The sequence below is a fragment of the Nerophis lumbriciformis genome, linkage group LG12, assembly GCF_033978685.3.
Source record: "Nerophis lumbriciformis linkage group LG12, RoL_Nlum_v2.1, whole genome shotgun sequence".
In the NCBI taxonomy this organism is placed as follows: Eukaryota; Metazoa; Chordata; class Actinopteri; order Syngnathiformes; family Syngnathidae; genus Nerophis; species Nerophis lumbriciformis.
Genome location: NC_084559.2, coordinates 32,261,050 through 32,283,752, shown reverse-complemented (window position 1 = coordinate 32,283,752; position 22,703 = coordinate 32,261,050). Strand labels below are relative to the sequence as shown.

At 36.2% G+C, this 22,703-nt stretch overlaps 2 protein-coding genes across 3 annotated transcripts in view; one reads left to right on the top strand and one right to left on the bottom strand.

Moving 5' to 3' along the window:
• Window positions 1-181: 181 nt before the first annotated feature.
• Window positions 182-16,817, bottom strand: usp30 (ubiquitin specific peptidase 30). 2 transcript variants are annotated; one of them, XM_061986369.1, is made up of 13 exons: window positions 16,393-16,817; window positions 10,731-10,840; window positions 10,481-10,654; window positions 10,296-10,399; window positions 10,126-10,224; window positions 6,507-6,552; window positions 6,280-6,374; window positions 6,028-6,087; window positions 5,864-5,950; window positions 5,694-5,774; window positions 3,068-3,290; window positions 2,881-2,989; window positions 182-1,353 (listed from the first exon to the last, which is right to left on the bottom strand). In XM_061986369.1, the coding sequence occupies exons 1-13, from the start codon at window positions 16,461-16,463 to the stop codon at window positions 1,095-1,097; spliced, it is 1,518 nt and encodes a 505-aa protein (XP_061842353.1). In that variant the 5' UTR covers window positions 16,464-16,817; the 3' UTR covers window positions 182-1,094. The 2 variants fall into 2 exon arrangements, with proteins under 2 accessions (XP_061842353.1, XP_061842354.1); XM_061986370.2 differs by lacking the exon at window positions 16,393-16,817 and adding an exon at window positions 16,130-16,360.
• The window catches only part of svopa (SV2 related protein a), a 25,660-nt gene continuing 19,693 nt past the window's right edge, over window positions 16,737-22,703 (top strand). The window contains exons 1-2 of the mRNA XM_061986368.1: window positions 16,737-16,867; window positions 22,519-22,685. Of these exons, the coding sequence (XP_061842352.1) occupies window positions 16,821-16,867; window positions 22,519-22,685 (214 nt within the window). The 5' untranslated portion in view covers window positions 16,737-16,820. The remainder of the gene's footprint in view (window positions 16,868-22,518; window positions 22,686-22,703) is intronic.

Sequence of the window (22,703 nt, the reverse complement as noted above, 5' to 3'; positions counted from 1 at the left end):
CCATGTGGCCTATTCTTTTGTAGTAATGATATTTTTACTTTATTTGGCCATTTTTAATGCTTGGAAATTAACACATTTTTAAATACGCTTTCAAAAAATAAAAAAAGTCCAAATAAAATTTGCGATGTGGTGAGGCCGCTGTAATAGTACATGCAAATGAGACAGACAGCACAGCTCAGTGTTAAATGCTGAATAAAAAAATATTTTTTATTGAACATTTATTAACACATTTGAACACACAAAATTACTGAAAATTGGTTCCATGTCGATTCAAATATGAAAGGTACCCATCCCTAGACAGATGACCCCATTCCTCTCAATTTCGTCTGCCAAAAAAATGTATAAAACATCCATCCATTCCCTACCGCTTGTCCCTCTCGGGTCGCGGGGGGTGCTGGAGCCTATCCCAGCTGCGTTGACTTTTTTAATAGCAGAAACTGGTCACTTTAGAGATTGCAACACAAACATGACACCACATCAATATACTCTATCAAAGTGCAAACATTAACAGGCTTTTGCGCCACCTCCTCCTTTCATCTCAGCTGGTTTTGGGTAAGAGGGAAATGGCAGTTACTAGTAAACGCAGCCAGGCCACCTCTCGTGACGTAATCGTGACACCAAGCGAGCCATTCAATTTCCATGTTGGCATACAAAATAATTGCCACTTTTTCATTAGCACGTAGGCCTTCATAGGTTAATAAAAACCTGACAAAATGGTAGCTACAATATGCACACCTTGAAAGTAATCCTGTATTCTAATATTTAGAGAGATGATTAGCTGTATTATGCATAATTTCTAAAATATGTCTACATAGATTGCTGTAAATAAATTGGTGCCATCTCCCTGGCAATGTCAAGAGTAAATGCATCACACATGAACAACCTACTGAAGGCATGTTATCCAGGAACCTTGTCCTAAAACTCCTACTAGGCCACATTCTTTGGGATTGTTCTGGATTAGAGCAGCAACCTCCAGGGGTTGCTATGATCCATTCAGTCAAAATGACTTCACACTTTCTGGTGTCAATGCACCATCAGTAGTAATGGGCGTGTTCATTCGTGACAATATGACTAGAAAGGCAGCATGAGCGTACTCACTCCTCTGGATGCAAGGTGGCGGCGGCGGTCTGCTTACGGACCCTTTCATAGAAGAGCATGTAAGCGTTAGAAGACAGCACCTCGTGGAAGCTGGCTTTGCGGACGGAGTCGTCGGACACCCAGAGCCACTGAGAGATGTAAGGTGAGGAACTGCGCGGTGGCGAGGGGCTGCGGCGGTACGTTACAAAATGTCCTGAGTGCATGTCGCCGTGGTGAACCAGCACGGCGCTGAGCTGGAAGAGATACTCTGTGGAACTAGCAGAAAGGAGAGGAGACAAAAAAAAATTATATTTACATTCTCCGTGTGTGAATATATTTGCTTTTACATAAGGGGGTTTGAGCAGGAGAAACATTTCTAAAATATTGTTCCTAAACCTGCTGATAGGGCTGCACCATTCTGAGAAAAAACCTAATTGCGATTATTCTCTCCAAAATTGCGCTTCTATTCGCGATGTTTATATTTTATAGATATAAATGCATATAACTGTGAGAATAACGAGTTACTTTTAGACTACCAATCAACATATTCTTGTCTGAAGGTGCCACACATTTAAACAATATGCAATACTTTCAAAAATATTTAGCTTTATGCAGACAGACTCAGAGCTTTTGTCTACTACATCATGTTCTTAAAGTGAATAAATAACCGATAAAAACTAATGTAATCATAATATATAATAATGCAAGTAACCTTTAAAAATAAAGTTTATTTTGAACATGAATGCAGTTTCAACATGATACATCATATTTTCCATTTCTCTTTACAACATGCTCGAAAAGGAGTAGGAAGAAGCAAAGCCTATTTAATCCTACCCCTTTTCCACTTCATTGCCGTTTTCTTACACATATATGTTCACTTCCTGTTTTCAATTTGTAGCAGTTATATCAATGTTTTCTAAATACCGCAGTTTTCTTCATAAAGAATTAGGTCAGTTATGATTCACATAAAGGGATGAATCATATCTTATTTACAATAAATATCATTGTTCTTCTTCCTTATACATTCTAAACACTGTTTGAACTGCCTCAAGTTAGTACCTTCTTAGACTTATTTGCTTAATCCATTCTATAATTGAATTCCACATACTGATCTTAGGTGTTGTACGTGCATACAAATGTTTTAAATTACATTTGTCTCTAAGGTTATTTTTCTCCTCTTTTGTTGAGAAAAATTGTTTTACATTCTTGGGTAGCAGGTTATAGTTTGCTTTGTACATCATTTTAGTTGTTTGCAAACTCACTATATCGTTGAATTTCAGTGTTTGTATGTTCTCTATATCCAACATTATGTATTATTCTAACTTGGCTCCTGGTTGCTTGATGCAATGGAAAAGTGAATCAGGTGCTTGTCACTGCCCTCTTTCCAGAAAGAGGAAAAGCTTGCGCTAGTTTAGTTTTTTTATCAAATACACAAACAGCAGCACCAGCATCAATGTGTCAGCTAGAGTGAGCAACAAGGCAAATTGAATACCATTTGTATGCTCTGCTCAGTGAATCTAAATGCCAAGATGGAGGATTTTATAACCAAGCCAAAGAACATGTTTTAAGTGAGCTTTCTGATCAGATTTTTACAACAAAGTTTCCCTGGAGAAGGATAGGCGCATGTCAATCATATTGAAATAAAAAAGGTACAACCATTAATGGTTTTGTTTTATAAAAATAAATAGGATTAATTTATATTCATACAAATAGCTTCCAAAGCCAAACAAATGGATGGTGTTGTGTTCACTGTACAATCTTTTATGTTAGCACTAATGCACAGTAATGAGTCGGCCATCTTACCGAAAGTCAAACACGAGGCCCAGCGGAGTTGTCCCACTTGTAGAGTGCAGAAAAACAGATGGACAGTCTCCATTTGTATAGGGTTGATTGTTGTTATGATGCTCTTCATCTACAAAAACAAACGTCAACAAACTAAGATCTCATGTGACAATGGAAACAGGCGGGATAACGTTGACGTTCACCCTACCAGTGCCATTAGCAGAAGGCTTTCCCGTAACCTTTTCTGATATTTCTGATTTTTGGTGCTTGGCCAGATGTTTGCTCTGCTTCATTATCTGTGTGGAGGCGCTGTGTTTGTAGCAGTCCATTGAAAGATACTCTGAAAACTGTACATGCTCTTGTCTTTTAATGGGAGTTCCTTCGCCGGACCATGTGAGTCTTTGCAGATGGACACAGAGGCACTGGGGTAGCTGACAAACGGAGTACAGTACCACACTGGTTAGATACTTAATCATACACACTTGCTTTGTGGTTACAAACATTCGTCAAGCCTTGTTGATAAGAATTACGAACAAAATGTTACTATTCTTTATATTCATCATATTTCAACAACCATTGGTATTACAATACAGTGGAATCTCACTTTACAAACCTAATTGGTTCGTAAATAGAAAAGTTTGTATAGTAAAGCAAATTTCTCTATAAGGGAGGCGTGGCTCACTTGGTAGGGTGGCCGTGCCAGCAACTCGAGGGTTCCAGGTTCGATCCCCGCTTCCGCCATCCTCGTCACTGCCCTTGTGTCCTTACCTGCTCCCAGTGCCACCCACACTGGTTTAAATGAATCTTAGATGATGGTTTTCACTATGTCAAGCGCTTTATAAAGCTATGTAAAAGCTACATTAATGTAATTCACTTCACTATAATAAACAATATAAATATGAATAACAGGTTCCAACCTCGACAAAAGTCCATAGGGTTTGTACACTTTTAACACAATATAAAGTGCTAGAGAGTACTGTTTATCAAACAAACATAACTAGAAGGTGATGAATCAACTGTCTTTTTTATTAACAAGCCAAAATAACGACATGCTGAACTGTCCTGTATGCACTGCTCTGCCAACAAGCGCACACAGCAGTCCCTCTGCTACCCTTACAAAACAATCAGTAATCACAAAAATCATTAACTTTAACAACCATATTGCTACAATAATAAACATTTTTAAAAAAGCAAAATGTACTTACAGTACATTAACATCGGCAGAGGTCCTCTTGTGAGCTGCTCCTTTGCAAAAGGAGCAGCTCATGAGAGGAGAGAAATGAGCTGACAGAGGGAGAAAAGAGAGGTGGTGCGTGTGCGTGCTCTTGGAAGAGTCACCTCTGAATGAGAGATTGTCATCTTCTAAGTCCGAAAGCACAAAATAGCTGCGAGCGGGACACAAAATGAATGAATGAAGCGTTTAATACAATGACATAGTTCGCACACAGAGGCATATTTGACACGATCTAAAAGTTTGTAGACTGAAAAGTTGGCAAATAGAGGGGTTCGTAAATTAAGGTTCCACTGTATACGTTCTCATGGGGCAGAAAAACTTGACTCTCTGAGTACCACCATAATGACCCTTGTTCAATTACAGTAGCTTAGTAGGCCTAAGTATTCATTAAAACAAGGCAACACAATATTTAATATTGTTTGAACAGTGACACTGTGGTTTATTATAGAAAAATAAAACACTGTACTTTAATCAAGTGATTCTTGGTCGTACCACTAGATGGAGCCGGGCATACCACCAGTGATACAGGTACAACAGTTTGAGAATCACTTCTGCTCACTAGACGTGCACTTAGTTGTGTTACCAGCTATTTAAACAATACTGGTTCTCTTGTATTTCCTTGAGTTAGCGCCGGGGCGGTAATTAATTTAAAACCTTTTCTCACTATGGCGCTTACCAAAGGCATGCGGTAAATTTAGGCCTGCGCTTATAAATTTGAGTGTAATGTAAGGATACCATCATGAAAAGCACATTTTATAAAAAAAATGTTATTATGGTCTTACCTTTACTTATAAATGAAGTCCAATGAGCCGCTCCTTCTGAACAAAAGCATCGATAACTTGTTTATAGAAGTCCTCCTTATCTTTCTTCAGTTTTAAAAGTCTCTCTGTCTCGATGGAGATCTTCTTTTAATTATTACCTCCTGCTTCGATTGAAAGTCCAGTTTAGAAAACTGTTGTTGTCACTTCTTCTGCAGCCGAGTAGTCGCAAGAATGATCCCTGGGATCACTAGCGCCCTCTACCACCATGAGGCGGGAGTCATTTAATGACTCATATTTGACACACGCAGCTATATTAATAAAACATTTTTACTGTTCTTTTTAGTATATTCAATAGCTTGGACCTTAAATCCTACTGAATAGCTCTTTATCTTCTTCCCTTTATGCGATTTTAAATGATTGAAATTAGCCTCCTCCATTTTGGAAAATGATGCCTTGAAAGGTGAAGTGTCACTCGTGACGTGACGAGTTTGACCCGGCGGTAAAACGAGGCATATGCTACGGTAATTATTCTGCGAAACAAGTTTGACCCGGCGGTAAAACGAGGCATGCGCTAATTATTTTGCTAAACAAGTTTGACCCGGCAGTAATTCTAAGCATGCGCTAATTATTTTGCGAAACGAGTTTGACCCGGCGGTAAAACGAGGCATGCGGATAATATATACCCGGCGGCAATTCAAGGAAATATGGTATGTTTACTTAATTTCAGTGCTTAGTAAATCTACACTGCTTAACACATTGTACACTGACTACTCTAAGTTATATAAAAAGTAAAATAAATAATGCAATAAAATGGTTACTGAAATCAAAATTCTAATTACCTTTCCCAATTTAAGCTGCTTTACAAATGTGGTCCGCTGACTCTCTGCAACCTGTCCACTGAACATTGTTCCATGTTGAAGCTAAAACAGAAGAAAATCATGAAACCCATCGATCAGTGAAAGTCGTATTGGTAATAAAAAATTAAAAAATACAAATAAAATAAAAATACCTTGGTGCAGTTTTCACACTCTACTTCCTTGATGGTTTCTGAGGAGATGAAATGCTGTAGACACTGATCCAGAGAGATGGGTCGACCCTAAACACAAACAGCCATCACATAAAACAAATTGAAACTTCTCCACTGAGCTCAGTTTTAAAAATGATTCTTCTTACCCACTGAGGTAAAGGGATGGACAGTGAAAGGCTTTCAAAGGAATCATATCGTATTGGACTCTGAAAAATAAAACATTCTATAAGAATGGGCCATTTATTTTACCCTGATTATTGGGATTAATTGGATTGTCATGGGGAAAAAAGTTGCAAGGACATTGGTTATGTTGTTTTTTGTAAGCCTGCTGACTAACCAACAGCGATCAAAAAGATTGGTCTTGTCTTTGCGTTTTTGTGTAAAATAAACAAACTCACTTGATGCTCACACCGCTTACACAACATGATGCTTGTTAAACGGCCATGAAAGGGATGCGGAAACTTCCATGAGCTTGGTATCGGGTGAAGAGGAGCTGCAAACGTAAACAAACAAAACAATATAAAACATTTAAAATGTTAATTATATTGTATATGTTATGTATTATTATTTATTTTATGACTATATTGTATTTTTTTGCAATAATATGTAAAATATTCTGTCTTACCTCGACTTCTGCAAGTCCTATTTCTTTCATTCTGTTCGGGAAGATTCTGGTATATGCACAGACACAAACAAAAAAATTAGAATGTGAAATTATATTCTAAAGTGGTTTTCGTGAGTATTTTCTAGCAATGTATTAATTCTTTAATACATTTGATGTAGTAAAAGTAAAAATTGGCAATGAGTGAAATTGCAGTAGGTATTAGTACCGTAGTAGTAGGGCTGCAGCTATTGATTATTTTAGCAATTGATGAATCTATAGCTTAGTTTGTTCGATTAATCGAGTAATCGTATAAAACTCACTTTATAGCCTTAATCCGTATTTTAGAGAAAATGTTGACATAAACAATACTTTTTCTACTCGGCGATATGTGCTGTCTCATTAGTTTCTAAAAGTGTCCAATATGACCAGAAAGTGGCCCCAGTTTTGTTGCCAGTAACTTTAAAAATATATATATAATCTAGAAGGGTCTGAATACTCACTAAATACCAAGACAAAGGGCCTGATTTACTAAGATCCAAACACCGGGTGGTAAACACGAATAATAACACTGTTATTCATTCATTTGAAAACATGAATTTTTTATTGCACCATCAAAACTCAACTTTAAATACAAATTAAGAGAAACAATAATATAAATTAGAACAGCAACCAGTAAAATAATAATAATAGTAACAGCAATATATTGAAATAACAATAACAGTACAAAAAAAAGCATTTTTCTGTTTTAATTCCGTTTTTTTTTTACCTTTTACACTTATTTTCCCACCATAGAGTGTGTTCCTTTTAGTGTCAAATAAAATTTCATAAAATGTTTGTTAACTAAATGCAAAAATCCTCACATTATTTGGTGTAATATATGTATTTGGAAAATGTTGACAGGTATTTTAGGTCAAATCATAATACTTATGTAAATATGTATTAATAAGTGCTTTGAGCACATTATGCTTGTGTGGGGTACTTATTTGAAACCTTTATTTTATTAGCGCTATTATTGTGAAGGGGAGAAGTGTGCTATTCTTCTGAGCTTAACAATTAAGGAGATGACTTGAAGCTGTTTAAAAAAAAGGGAGGGAGATCCTCTCAAGTTGCGACAACTGTCCTGTTTATACATTGATGTTACATCGATGATGTCGTTCACAAAATCACAAGCAGATGAAATGTGTTGTAGGTGTATGGATTGTTCTTGCTAGCTTTAACTTTGTAGTTTAGTCACTGTTTCAAGTGACCATCTCGACATTGTTTAGTTCAGGACGGGGCAGTTGAGCGTGTCGGGGATGAATGAGCGGTACCGACACATTATTTTCCCAAACAAATTATCTCTTCTCCTTACAGTGATCGCATTTCACTCACATTTATATGTCAATTTCCATGATATTTTGTATTTATCAGTGAATTCTGTTTTATTGACCAATTCTGTGACTGCGTCCGCGGTTGATTACATTAACGTGGAAATAATATCTTATGCCAGGGCTATTCAACTACACAATGAAGAGGGCCACAGTTTCAAGAGACCCAGCGGCCGGACATCAAAATGTGGATGTTTTGTCAGAATAGTGCCTGTGTAGGTTATATACCTTTGAGACTGCGTTTACTTACCGTATTTTTCAGACTATAAGTCACAGTTTTTTTCATAGCTTGGCCGGGGGTGCGACTTATACTCAGGAGCGACTTATGTGTGAAATTATTAACACATTACCGTAAAATATCAAATAATATTGTTTAGCTCATTCACGTAAGAGACTAGACGTATAAGATTTCATCGGATTTAGCGATTAGGAGTGACAGATTGTTTGGTAAACGTATAGCATGTTCTATATGTTATAGTTGTTTGAATGATTCTTACCATAATATGTTACGTTAACATACCAGGCACGTTCTCAGTTGGTTATTTATGCGTCATATAACGTACACTTATTCAGCCTCTTGTTCACTATTCTTTATTTATTTTAAATTGCCTTTCAAATGTATATTCTTGGCGTTGGGTTTTATCAAATAAATTTCCCCAAAAAATGCGACTTATACTCCAGTGCGACTTATATATGTTTTTTTCCTTCTTTATTATGCATTTTCGGCCGGTGCGACTTATACACCGGAGCGACTTATAGTCCGAAAAATACGGTAATAGCAATGTAAACACATCGGCTTTCACACTGCACTGTCAATAATTTAATTATTCTGCCCTCACTACTCGTTTCTAGCGTGTGTAGCTAAACAGATAGTTAACAGCATAAAGAAACAGAAGCTCCAGAAGTTTTGTTGAGGATTCATGTTTCTTCTTTCAAATTGTTTTCTTAATTAGTTTTATTTCTTTACACGTCTTCCTTCATTTAAGATTGTCCGACTGAAAATATATACATAAAATAAACATCACAAAAGTATAACGTCCATTATGTATTTTACATAAATAATGTCCACTGTGTATTTTTCATTAATCAAATAGAAGGCTTAGTGTTACTACATTTACACAATAAACTGCAAATGTTTACACATATAGAAATTAAACAAACATCTACATCATCACAAATAAACCTTATGTGTAGCATTATCGCCCTCTACTGGTCAAATTTTGAACTACATGTATTAAACGAACTTTGATTACCAGTTACTCTCAAACAAAAAACAACATGACCACAAATACAAAAGACATCACAAAGTCAGCAATTTCAAAACAAAAAAACCCAAAATATATTCATGCACTATATCTACTTTTGGCATCAACGATTTGACCAACTTTTGTAATGAAGCTGACACGTGTGGATTTCTACCGTTGTTGCTGCTTGTCTGCAACAGTGTCCGCTGATTGAAATGTTCGACAGGAAACAAAGACTCAAGCGCTTGCTAAAGGTTGAACATTCATACTTTGTTGTCCGGTCGTTGTTAAAAGTCCGATTTTTGCAATTTATTTAGATTTTTGAAATTTATTTAGATTTTTTTCAGGGTTCTTTTACTCACCCCACTGCTGCTTCATTGTGACACATATGCCTCGCTGTTGCCCCCTTGTGGGGTGGCGGCAGTACTGCATACATGACCAAGCCTTGTTTAAATGGCTTCATCAAGCCTATATATGGGTTATGTTCAGCAGGCCAAATGAAAAGCTTCGGCGGGCCGGATGTAGCCTGCGTGCCACCAGTTGAATAGTCCTGTCATATGCATTACTTTTTTGTTGAGTTTAGCGATGACTGATTAGGCATGCTAGCGATGTGTCAAATAAAAAGTAGCAACCATGATGATATCCCAAACTTCTAGTAGACGTGTTTTTTTTTCTTCACTCATACGCTCGCTCATCCATTTCACATTTCACAAGCTACTGTTTTTGCATGTTGCACGGCCCATTCAACTTTTTTTTATTATTAAAATACATTTATGATCATGAGAAGCCATAATCAAAATAAACATCTGATTAATTGTCCAGCCCTAATATGGAGTGATTTCTGGTCCACAACATATTTTGATTTAATCATTAGGTAGTTATAAATGCATTCTGACAAATACATGAATATATGGAAACACAGTAAAAAACAGTTTTATCATGGTTTTGAGTACAAGGCTGCAAAAGTTTTGTAATGTTTCTCTTTCTTTAAAATCAATCAGATCTTGCATTACGGTAAGGGGTGCTTACCTCAAGAGACTGCATGTCAAAGAAGTGGGGGACTTTAGGCCGGCGGTCCCTTTCATCCTCAAGTGATGACGTTAGAACATGAAAGAGTTCGTGAGCATCCTAAAAGAGCGATGACAAAAAATTAACCTTCCAAAAAGAAAGCCACAAATATGCACTCAGTCCGTACTAACCTGCTCTTCAAATGAACTGATGTGCCACCGGTAGAGCCTGAGAACATCCAGCAAGCATCCAGCATCCAGCACATTTTCATCCCCAGGCTCGTTACTGGACAGAGCTGTCAGCACAGCAGTCAACGTCAAAATCATGAATGGTCAACAAGGCTCTGCTGGCACAGACCCCGTACTATTTTCCAAACCTTTGAGAAGCTGAAGCAGTGTCGTGGACAGTTTGTTTTCTTTACACGACTGGATTGCAGGTGAACTTGAAAACTTCTCCAGCCATCGGATAAAGGACGGACACGCAGCCAAACCCTGAAGCAAAGAGTTCAGGAAGCAAGTGTTGCCGAGGTTCAGCAGACCGGGAACCATACCTGTAGGACAGCGCAGCTCGCTGTTGAGTTTCATAATATGTCCAAGAATGGCACTGCACATAACATCAGTTGTTACCTCTCTTTCTCTTCTTTCGCTCTGTGATCGGGCCCCACAAAACGTACACACCGGCCGCGATGGCAGCAGCGATACCACCAATGACACCCCAGTTTTTTAGCATCTTGTTTCTAATGAATGAACAAAAAAACACAAATCCATCATGCATATGGTGATAGTGATGTACGATACCACTGATCTTCATTTCGATCCTATACCGAGTTAAATTCAGGCTGGTTTCGGCAATAACGGCAAAAACCTACTCAGTGGCCTAGTGGTTAGAGTGTCCGCCCTGAGATCGGTAGGTTGTGAGTTCAAACCCCGGCCGAGTTTATACCAAAGACTATAAAAATTCGACCCATTACCTCCCTGCTTGGCACTCAGCATCAAGGGTTTGAATTGGGGGTTAAATCACCAAAAATTATTCCCGGGCACGGCCACAGCTGCTGCTCACTGCTCCCCTCACCTCCCAGGAGGCAATCAAGGGTGATGGGTCAAATGCAGAGAATAATTTCGCCACACCTAGTGTGTGTGTGTGTGTGTGACAATCATTGGTACTTTAACTTTAACTTAATACCGATCCGATACTGATACTTTCTGCAAATACTGTGTACCTCATCTTTCTGCTAACATTCAAAAAGTTATGTATTTCAAATAACATATCTCAAAATATACTTAAAATATAAACAAAGTTTAGTTAGGAAATTAAAAAATTAAATACTAACTTATGAATTAATTTGAAAAATAATATCTGTATCGATCCGCAACTCACTATACGGTAATACCTCCACTTAAGAGTGCCCCAACTGATGAGTGTTTCGGGGTAAGCGCTGTCTCTCGGCTAATTGTTATGCTTTAAGTTGCAATAACAAAATGTGAGTTACAAGCATCCCTGCCAATATTTGGCTTAGCAAATATGAGAGAAATACTAAAGTATTGCATTTGAAAGGGTATACTTGCATTAAATATCATGTATAATCATTACATTAGTGGTTAATTTGGTCTCAAAATAATTTTGACAATAATACCATTTATCGACAATAATTTGTAGGTCAATATGTCATTGAGCTAAATTTGTTATCAACCCAGGCCTATTCACACCTACAGGCAATTGGAAGTATTCCAATCATTTCCTGTCATTTTTTTAATTTTAAGTGTAATCAAAAGGTGTTCAACATTTGTGTCAATATAGTGTGTATTCTTCTGGATGAATGGAAAACTTACTAATCTTGCAGACAGTCCTCCCAATTGGTTGTTGTATCAAAGAGGTGGCAAGTCCATCTGCTCTTCAACATTAAAGCCTTGTAGTTCTGATATAGCTTGCTTACTTACTAAATACTGATCTGTAGTCACATTTTCCGTGCACAGAATTGTATGTAAGATTCCTTTAGCAGCCCCTCTTGTTGCTCACTCTAAAACCAGACAGACAGATTTCAAGCTGGGGGCACATGTGGTCATTGTTCCTGCACTAGCAACCATTTCCTAGAAGACCTTAGTACTTCCTCCGTACTTAGCACTTCAGTGTTTACAGCTTTGTTATACAGTATAGTCACAACACTGTTGCATTGTTGCTTATCTTTTCCATTTCATTAACTAACGCATTTGTTCACTTCCAGTTCTCATTTTGTAATGCAACTTAAATCAAAGAGTAACAAACACAACCGTTCTCTTAAATAAATAGTTACCGTAAGTACGTTATGATTCACATAATGAGATTCTCTCATTTTCAATAAGGTTCAAGATGTTTATCAGGATTCTTATTCCTGGTACTTTAAAAAACACATTTACCATAGTTTAAACAGTTTCTTCAACTGAATCATATTAGTACTTTTTTGTGACTTATTTGCGTAATCCTTCCAGTCCATAATTTAATACCACATACAGATATACAAAAGATTTCAAGTGTTGTACATGCATAAAAATGTTTTAAGTTACATTTTTCTCTAATGCTATACTTGTCCTCTTTTGTTGATGAAAATGTGTTGTACATTCTTGGGTAATTCTTGCAATCTTGGACTTTCAATATTTTTGATTCAATAAATAAAGGGTTTGAAAGTTATCTGTATTTAACATTAAGCATATTCTTACGCATTGGCCCCCATCCACCAGTCCGGGGACCGGTACCGGTCCGTGACACATTTGCTACCGGCCGCACAGAAACATTAATTAATTTATAAACTACCGCATTTTCTCCGACTTAACTTTGGCCTGTCCCACTAAACACACCAATATGTTTGTTAATAGACGTATATTACAACTCTTTTATATTACAACTTCAGCGTTATTCATAGGGAGTTAACTTTTCATGCTCATTTTTGTGTTGTTTTGATCTGCAACACGTGGAAGGCCGGTCCGTGAAAATAATGCTTACAATAAACCAGTCCCTGGTGGGAAAAAGGTTGGGGATGCCTGTTCTAACTGACCTAATTTGCAACAGTTAGTGAATTTAGTGACTTTCATAGTTATTTACCCATATTTCTGCAAAATAACGAGTGCGACGAGATTAACAAGCAGTAGAGCATATGGAGTGATTTTTCGTCTGATACATTTTTAGCTTCATTCATTATTTAAATATTTTTGGCCACATTATGTTGTATATTTTATAAGGTATTTCCAGTTAATTTTATCATGTATTATTACACCCAAAAATGTTATTTATTTAACCATGTCCACTCCGTCTATTTGTATTTGAGTTTGGCTTTCTATTCCATTTAACAACATTTAAGCAACTTTTACCAACAACATCACTTCCTTTGCTACTTTTCTCAACTCAACAAATGGTTGAAAAAAAAAAACATGGACCATTATTGTTCTTGTTTGTGTGTCATGCTAACATTAGCAATATTTAAACAATGAATACAGCTAAATATTATTTAGCTGTATTCATTATTTTAAATATTTTTGGCCACATTATGTTGTATATTTTATAAGGTATTTCCAGTTCATTTTATCATGTATTATTACACCCAAAAATGTTATTTATTTAACCATGTCCACTCTGTCTATTTGTACTTGAGTTTGGCTTTCTATTCTATTTAACAACATTTAAGCAACTTTTACCAATGACATCACTTCCTTTGCTACTTTTCTCAACTCAACAAATGGTTGAAAGAAACCATGGACCATTATTGTTCTTGTTTGTGTGTCATGCTAACATTAGCAATATTTAAACAATGAATACAGCTAAATATTATTTAGCTGTATTCATTATTTTAAATATTTTTGGCCACATTATGTTGTATATTTTATACGATATTTACAGTTCATTTCATCATGTATTATTACACCCAAAAATGTTATTTATTTAACCATGTCCACTCCGTCTATTTGTACTTGGGTTTGGCTTTCTATTCTATTTAACAACATTTAAGCAACTTTTACCAACGACGCCACTTCCTCTGCCACTTTTCTCAACTCAACAAATGGTTGAAAGAAACCATGGACCATTATTGTTCTTGTTTGTGTGTCATGCTGACATTAGCAATATTTAAATAATGAATAAAGTTAAATATAATTTAGCTTTATTCATTATTTAAATATTTTTGGCCACATTATGTTGTATATTTTATAACATATTTCTAGTTCATTTCATCATGTATTATTACACCCCAACATTTTATTTATTTAACCATGTCCACTCCGTCTATTTGTATTTGAGTTTGGCTTTCTATTCTATTTAACAACATTTAAGCAACTTTTACCAACGACATCACTTCCTTTGCTACTTTTCTCAACTCAACAAATGGTTGAAAGAAACCATGGACCATTATTGTTCTTGTTTGTGTGTAATGTTAACATTAGCAATATTTAAATAATGAATAAAGCTAAATATTATTTAGCTTTATTCATTATTTAAATATTTTCGGCCACATTATGTTGTATATTTTATAAGATATTTACAGTTCATTTCATCATGTATTATTACACCCAAAAATTTTATTTATTTAACCATGTCCACTCTGTCTATTTGTATTTGTGTTTGGCTTTCTATTCTATTTAACAACATTTAAGCAACTTTTACCAATGACATCACTTCCTTTGCTACTTTTCTAAACTCAACTAATGGTTGAAAAAAAAAACATGGACCATTATTGTTCTTGTTTGTGTGTCATGCTGACATTAGCAATATTTCAATAATGAATAAAGCTAAATATTATTTAGCTTTATTCATTATTTAAATATTTTTGACCACATTATGTTGTTTATTTTATAAGAGATTTACAGCTAATGTTATCATGTATTATTACACCCAAAAATTTCTTTATTTAACCATGTCCACTCCGTCTATTTGTATTTGAGTTTGGCTTTCTCTTCTATTTAACAACATTTAAGCAACTTTTACCAACAACATCACTTCCTTTGTTACTTTTCTCAACTCAACAAATGGTTGAAAAAAAAAACATGGACCATTATTGTTCTTGTTTGTGTGTCATGCTGACATTAGCAATATTTCAATAATGAATAAAGCTAAATGTTACTTAGCTTTATTCATTATTTAAATATTTTTAGCCACATTATGTTGGATATTTTATAAGATATTTACAGTTCATTTCATCATGTATTATTAAACCCAAAAATTTTATTTATTTAACCATGTCCACTCCGTCTATTTGTACTTGGGTTTGGCTTTATATTCTATTTAACAACATTTAAGCAACTTTTACCATCGACGTCACTTCCTCTGCCACTTTTCTCAACTCAACAAATGGTTGAAAGAAACCATGGACCATTATTGTTCTTGTTTGTGTGTCATACTAACAATAGCAATATTTAAATAATGAATAAAGCTAAATATAATTTAGCTTTATTCATTATTTAAATATGTTTGGCCACATTATGTTGTATATTTTATAAGAGATTTACAGCTAATGTTATCATGTATTATTACACCCAAAATTTGATTTATTTAACCATGTCCACTCCGTCTATTTGTATTTGAGTTTGGCTTTCTCTTCTATTTAACAACATTTAAGCAACTTTTACCAACGACATCACTTCCTATGCTACTTTTCTCAACTCAACAAATGGTTGAAAAAAAAACATGGACCATTACTGTTCTTGTTTGTGTGTCATGCTGACATTAGCAATATTTCAATAACGAATAAAGCTAAATATTATTTAGCTTTATTCATTATTTAAATATTTTCGACCACATTATGTTGTTTATTTTATAAGAGATTTACAGCTAATGTTATCATGTATTATTACACCCAAAAATTGATTTATTTAACCATGTCCACTCGGTCTATTTGTATTTGAGTTTGGCTTTCTCTTCTATTTAACAACATTTAAGCAACTTTTACCAACGACATCACTTTCTTTGCTACTTTTCTCAACTCAACAAATGATTGAAAGAAACCATGGACCATTATTGTTCTTGTTCGTGTGTCATGCTAACATTAGCATGTGCGCTAACTTACCGGCAACAACAACGAGATCCATCTTCTTTCTGTGTATTTTCAGGAATTCACACACAGCTAAACAACATGTTAAGATGATTTTGGAATGTTTACTCGCCACGTATTTTATCGCTGAGGATTAGCAAGCGCTTGTTTGTCTGCAGGTCTCAAGCGTATGTCTGTGCACAACGGCGGCGGCGTCTTCACCCGCTTCTATTTTCACCAACTGAACCATTGACGTTAAGAAGATTAATTTGGCGTTTGCCAGAGGAAAACGACTTTACCTGACGCTGGGTCCGGTGCCAAGGTACTCTCTGACGAGCTTATCCGAGCTTTCGGGCCGGAACCACAACATCCTGTTATTGCGGAACGCTTTTCTGTAGCAGCATTATTCCCGGGGGGACCCACATAATGCACGGACCAACAACTTCACTGTTTATGTTCCGGCTGAGACGTCGTGTTTGTTAATAGACTGTTGTGATTTATCTCAAAATAATTATTTTTTTGTGATAAATGATCAATTATTATTATTATACGTGTATATTTATTGTGATGTAATTTACAGCCAATACAACTTTTGTATACTGTTTATGTGCGGCGAGTCCCGTATGTGGCTTCTCATTGGCCGCGAGCAAGTCGCTCTCCTCAGTGCTGAAATCGCTGCTGGTCGTGATCATGTAAACGGCGATGAGGCCAAACGGAACGTCGGCAAATGCACACCAAAATGGACGATGATCTGTTTCAGCTGAGACCGTTGCCGTAAGTTAAACCACCTTTATGCAAATCGTCTGTTGTGTTTCGCGCTGGGCCACATTGTATCCAGTCTGGGCTGTAACATAATTAGCTCATCAAGGCAGCGGCGTCATGTGATGTCAATGCAATGTCAACACGGTAAGACGATGTGGAGATATTGCTGGGTGATATCGTCAAAATCATGTTTTATTGCTGTGTCGTTTGTTCACAGAGAGCTGCAGCTTTGCTTAGAATGGCATGATTCTGACTGATCTACTTTAAATGTCATTACTCAGTACTTAATGGGTTTTACTCTGGCTAGCCTCATGAAAGCACTAATACTGACCTTCCATCAAACATTAGATGATGATACATTAGGGGTGTTCACTGGAGAAATAAAATGAAGCAAAAATACAGCAAACATGCATAATATAGAGGGGGGAAGGCTTAATTTTTAAATACTAATACCAGCACAAACATTTTTTCTGCAAATGAATGCTGCACTTGTTTAATATTTATACAAACTAAAACTAAAATAAGGCTATTTGTTAACAGTAGAAGCGAAAGTCAAACACAAATACAAATAGACGGAATAGAAATTGAAAGAGCAAATGAAACCACATTTCTTCTGGTGATTTAACCCCCAATTCCAACCCTTGATGCTGATATATTTACTCGCAAACTCTGTAAATCTGGTTTGAATAATTGATTGAAACTTTTATTAGTAGATTGCACAGTACAGTATATATTCCGTACAATTGACCACTAAATGGTAACACCCGAATAAGTCTTTCAACTTGTTTAAGTCGGGGTCCACGTAAATCAATTCATGGTACAAATATATACTATCATCATAATACAGTCATCACACAAGTTAATCATCAGAGTATATACATTGAATTATTTACACTATTTACAATCCGGGGGGTGGGTTAGGTTTGGTTGATATCAGCACTTCAGTCATCAACAATTGCATCATCAGAGAAATGGACATTGAAACAGTGTAGGTCTGACTTGGTAGGATATGTACAGCGAGCAGTGAACATAGTGAGTTCAGAAAGCATAAGAACAAGTATATACATTTGATTATTTACATTTGATTATTTACAATCCGGGGAGGTGGGATGTGGAGGGGAGAGGATGTTAGTCAAGGGTTGAAGTTGTCTGGAGGTGTTCTTTTAGTGCGGTTTTGAAGGAGGATAGAGATGCACTTTCTTTTACACCTGTTGGGAGTGCATTCCATATTGATGTGGCATAGAAGGAGAATGAGTTAAGACCTTTGTTAGATCGGAATCTGGGTTAAACGTGGTTTGTGGAGCTCCCCCTGGTGTTGTGGTTATGGCGGTCATTTACGTTATGGAAGTAGTTTGACATGTACTTCGGTATCAGGGAGGTGTAGCGGATTTTATAGACTAGGCTCAGTGCAAGTTGTTTTACTCTGTCCTTCACCTTGAGCCAGCCCAGTGGGTAGGAGTGAGGTGTGCTCTGGGGTGGAGGTCTAAAAGTAACCTGACTAGCTTGTTCTGGGATGTTTGGAGTCTAGATTTGAGGGATTTGGAGGTGCTAGGGTACCAGGAGGTGCAAGCGTAATCGAAAAAGTGTTGAACGAGAGTTAGTGTTAGTGTTAGTGTTATAAATCAGAAATATATGATAATTGCTTCAATATAGGGTTGTCCCGATACCAATATTTTGGTACTGGTACCGGTACTAAAATGTATTTTGTTTCTTTTCTATACTTTTCTAAATAAAGGGCACCAGAAAAAATTGCATGATTGGCTTTATTTTAACAAAAAATCTTAGGGTCGGTAGGTTGTGAGTTCAAATCCCGGGCGAGTCATACCAAAGACTATAAAAATGGAACCCATTAACTCCCTGCTTGGCACTCAGCATTAAGGGTTGGAATTGGGGGTTAAATCACCAAAAATGATTCCTGGGCGCGGCCACCGCTGCTGTTTACTGCTCCCCTCACCTCCCAGGGGATGATCAAGGGTGATGGGTCAAATGCAGAGAATAATCACACCTAGTGTGTGTGTGACAATCATTGGTACTTTAACTTTAACTTTAAATAATGATTGATGATAAATTGAACTGGAAATCTCATGTAAAAAATATACAACATAAAGTAGCAAGAAACACGTCAATAATGAGTAAAGCAAAACATGTTCTAGACCAAAAATCACTCCATATTCTCTACTGCTCGTGAGTGTTACCATATCTGAGTTATTGTGTAGAAATATGGGGAAATAACTACAAATGTACACTTCATTCATTAACGGTGTTACAAAAAAGATCAGTTAGAATAATATATATTGTTGGATATTGAGCACATACAAACCCTTTATTTATTGAATCAAAAATACAGAAATTCCACGACATAGTGAATTTGCAAACAGCTAAAATTATACACAAAGAAAACTACAATCGGCTACCCAAGAATATACAACAATTCTTCTCAACAAAAGAGGAGAAATATAATCTTAGAGAAAATGTAACTTAAAACATTTGTACGCACGTACAACACTTAAGACCTTCAGTGTATCAGTATGTGGAATTAAATTATGGAATGGATTAAGCAAAGAAATCAAACAATGTACTAATATGATGCACTTCAAGAAACTCCATCCATCCATCCATTTTCTACCGCTTGTCCCTTTTGGGGTCGCTGGAGCCTATCTCAGCTGCATTCGGGCGGTATGCGGGGTACACCCTGGACAAGTCGCCGCCTCATCACAGGGCCTTTAAGAAACTCTTCAAACTTAAAGTGTTCACAAAGTACAAAGAAGAAAAAACATGATAAACATTCTGAATTTATCTCATCCATCCATTCATTTTCAAAATAATCTTACTTACCTCACCATATGAAATATAACTAACTTACTTCACCAATTATCATGTATTTATTTTTATTGTTATTACTTATGGAGTGTATTGTGAATACATTGAGAACAGGAAGTGAACAAAAGTTTTAGCAACTGCTATGTAAAGGAAAAGGGGTAGGATTAAATAAGCTCTGCTTCTTCCTTCTCCTTTTCGAACGTGTTGAATAGAGAAACTGGAAATTGTGATGTATCATGTTGTCTGCATGCATGTTCCAAATAAACTCAACTCAACTCAACTCAACTCAAAGTGAAAAAATATGCAATCAAAGTGGTCCAATGCATCCTTTGGTTTTCAGTATGTGAAAAAAAAGTCTGGTAAGTCCTGTTGTATATAAATGCAGGAAGGCTGTGTTTTATTGCAACAACCATCAATAGCGCCACATGAATAAAAAATACAATGGCACCTCAACTTGTGTTTTGAGATAAGAGTTGTCTCATGCTTTTAAGTTGCAAGCAAAAATTTGAGTTACAAGTATCCACGCTCCTAGTTGGCGTGGCAAATGTCACAGTGAACCCCGCAGCATTAGTTGATAGCTAGATATGGACATCATTTAGTTTTTCCAACCATGGGAAAGAAGAAAGTAAGTGTGAATGACAGTGCTGAGAATATATAATAATATTCATTGAATTAAATAAATACATAATCGAAAACATGACAGACAACTTGGCAAAGCAAGTTCAGCATATTCCTGCTCGTCTGCCCCATACTGAGGCAGAATGAGTCTAACGCCAGCCAAGCATCTAAACGGCTGACATATATCCATGAAAATAAGGAAAAGCTGCGGATGGTGTGTTTGATGGCTAAGTAGCTTGAAAGAGATACCGTAGAAGTCTGGTGTACATTATTACAACATTACTAGTAGTACATGTTGTATTGTTTTTATAGAATATTTATTTTGTAAAAGTTACTATTAAAAAAAACATGTTACAATTGTACTGTTTTGGGGAGCCAGAGTCAATAGTATTTATTTAAACTCATTTCAATGGGAGACGTTGATTTGAGAAACAAGCGTTTTGAGTTAAGAGCGCCATCACAGAGCCAATTAAGCTTGCAAGTTGAGGTACTACCTTCTTTAATTTGTTATAGCTAGCTATATGGGCAAACACTAGTGTATGTATACACACAAACATGCACAATCAAACGGTTTGTTAACTTGCTTGAGGGCATAAAGTGATCTATACATGTATTTAATGGTATGTACGGGGTCTTAAACCTGCCACCAGTCATTCAAATAAAACCTGGTCTTTACCTAATATTTATATGTCTAAACAAAACACTTGCATGAAACTGGCTCACACTGTGTTTACTAACAGCTATATGGAACCAGTTGACAAAGTCATGACTATATTTGTTTCAATATTAAAGCTCATTTACACATAAGGTATGCAGACTACTGTTTATTTTTGGTTTATTAATTATTATCAGGCTTAACAGAACATCTCACGAGCACATCACCAGCATTGAGAACTGACTGGTGTGCAATGTAATTACAGTGGTGGAGTATCTCTGACACTCACCGTTTTCTCTGTATACTTAAGAAACTGTTCATTATCTGTAAGTGATAGAAAATTACATCTTCCGTCTGTGGAAAATGTGGTCATTTATGTCATCATGTTCAGCCTGCAGAGCTGGCCTGACATGGATTACACTTTGGGCAATGTGTCTCATATTCACCAATATAAAATATATTTAAATGTTTTTATTTTTTTGCTGTTGTTGTTCGGATCTGGGTCAAATTCGTAAATCAGAGGTGTCCAAACTTTTGCCAATAATGGCTGCACACTAAAAAAATCAAAGCATGCGGGGGCTATTTTGATACTTTTCACTTTCAAAACCATTACAATATAGATTTTTCAACCTTTAGGGCTCCCCTCAAGTTTGTACACGGGGACCCAGAAGGGTCTTAGTCATAATTTTTTTTAAATAAGTCATATACTGTATTTTTTTTCAATGCTTAAATCTCAAGATCAATTTCAGATCTATCTGTTGATATAAGGTTTTAATATTTTTTGTTTTACGCTCATTTTGTTAAAAAAAAAACCTCTGTTTTTTATGGCATAAACACAAAATATGCAACATTTTCCACCCAAAAAAAGAAAAGTGGAATACTTGTGAAGTAATTGAAGCCTTAAATAGGTCAATAATTCATAACAACATTGATTTTGATTCATTATTATTTTTGGAGTAAAGACAGTTTTAGAAAAAAAAAATCCCATCAAAATTCTCAGAGATCTAAAACGGCCCCACTTATAAAAGTGTTAAAATAGGTCATACATTTTTTTGGTTTACTTTCAACGCTTAAATCTCTAGATCAACTTCAAATATATTCCGATGATTATAATTGTTTATTATTTTTTATATTTTTTGTTTTTTTGTCTGTTGTATGCCCTTGTTGCCATATAAAATTTAGCTTTTTAAGGCAAAAAAAAATCCAAAATATGGAATATTTCCCCCGGGAAAAAATGTCCAAGTGATGTGAAGTAATTGTTACCTTCAATAGGGCAATAAATCATAACAACATTGATTTTGACTCTCTTTTTTTGGAGCAATGACAGTTTTAAAGAAAAAAAATTGAGTTGTTATTAGGGTCAACATTGCACCCGTCTTCTTACATTTGACCTGTTTGCTCTTTTATTCCAAGTCTTTGTGTTTTTTTAATTAGTAATAGTCATTTTAGAAAGTGCCATTAAAAAATTAGTTGCGGGCTGCAAATGGCCCCTGGGCCGCACTTTGAACACCTCTGCCTTAAACGGAACATGTTTTAAGAAGAGCTGTTATGTTTTCATGTTCTTTCTCAGTGTCGTCCGCTTCCGTCACACGGGCGAGAGCACACGCTCGGAGGATGAGGGCGACAATTGGGAGCCAGTTGCAGAGGTTCGTGGTGCAGAGCAGACAGCAGAGCTGGAGTCTGTGGCGCTTACAGACGGAGCTCCTGTCCCTCGGGAGTTTGCCAACCCAACTGACGGTAGCGTACCTGTCTCTG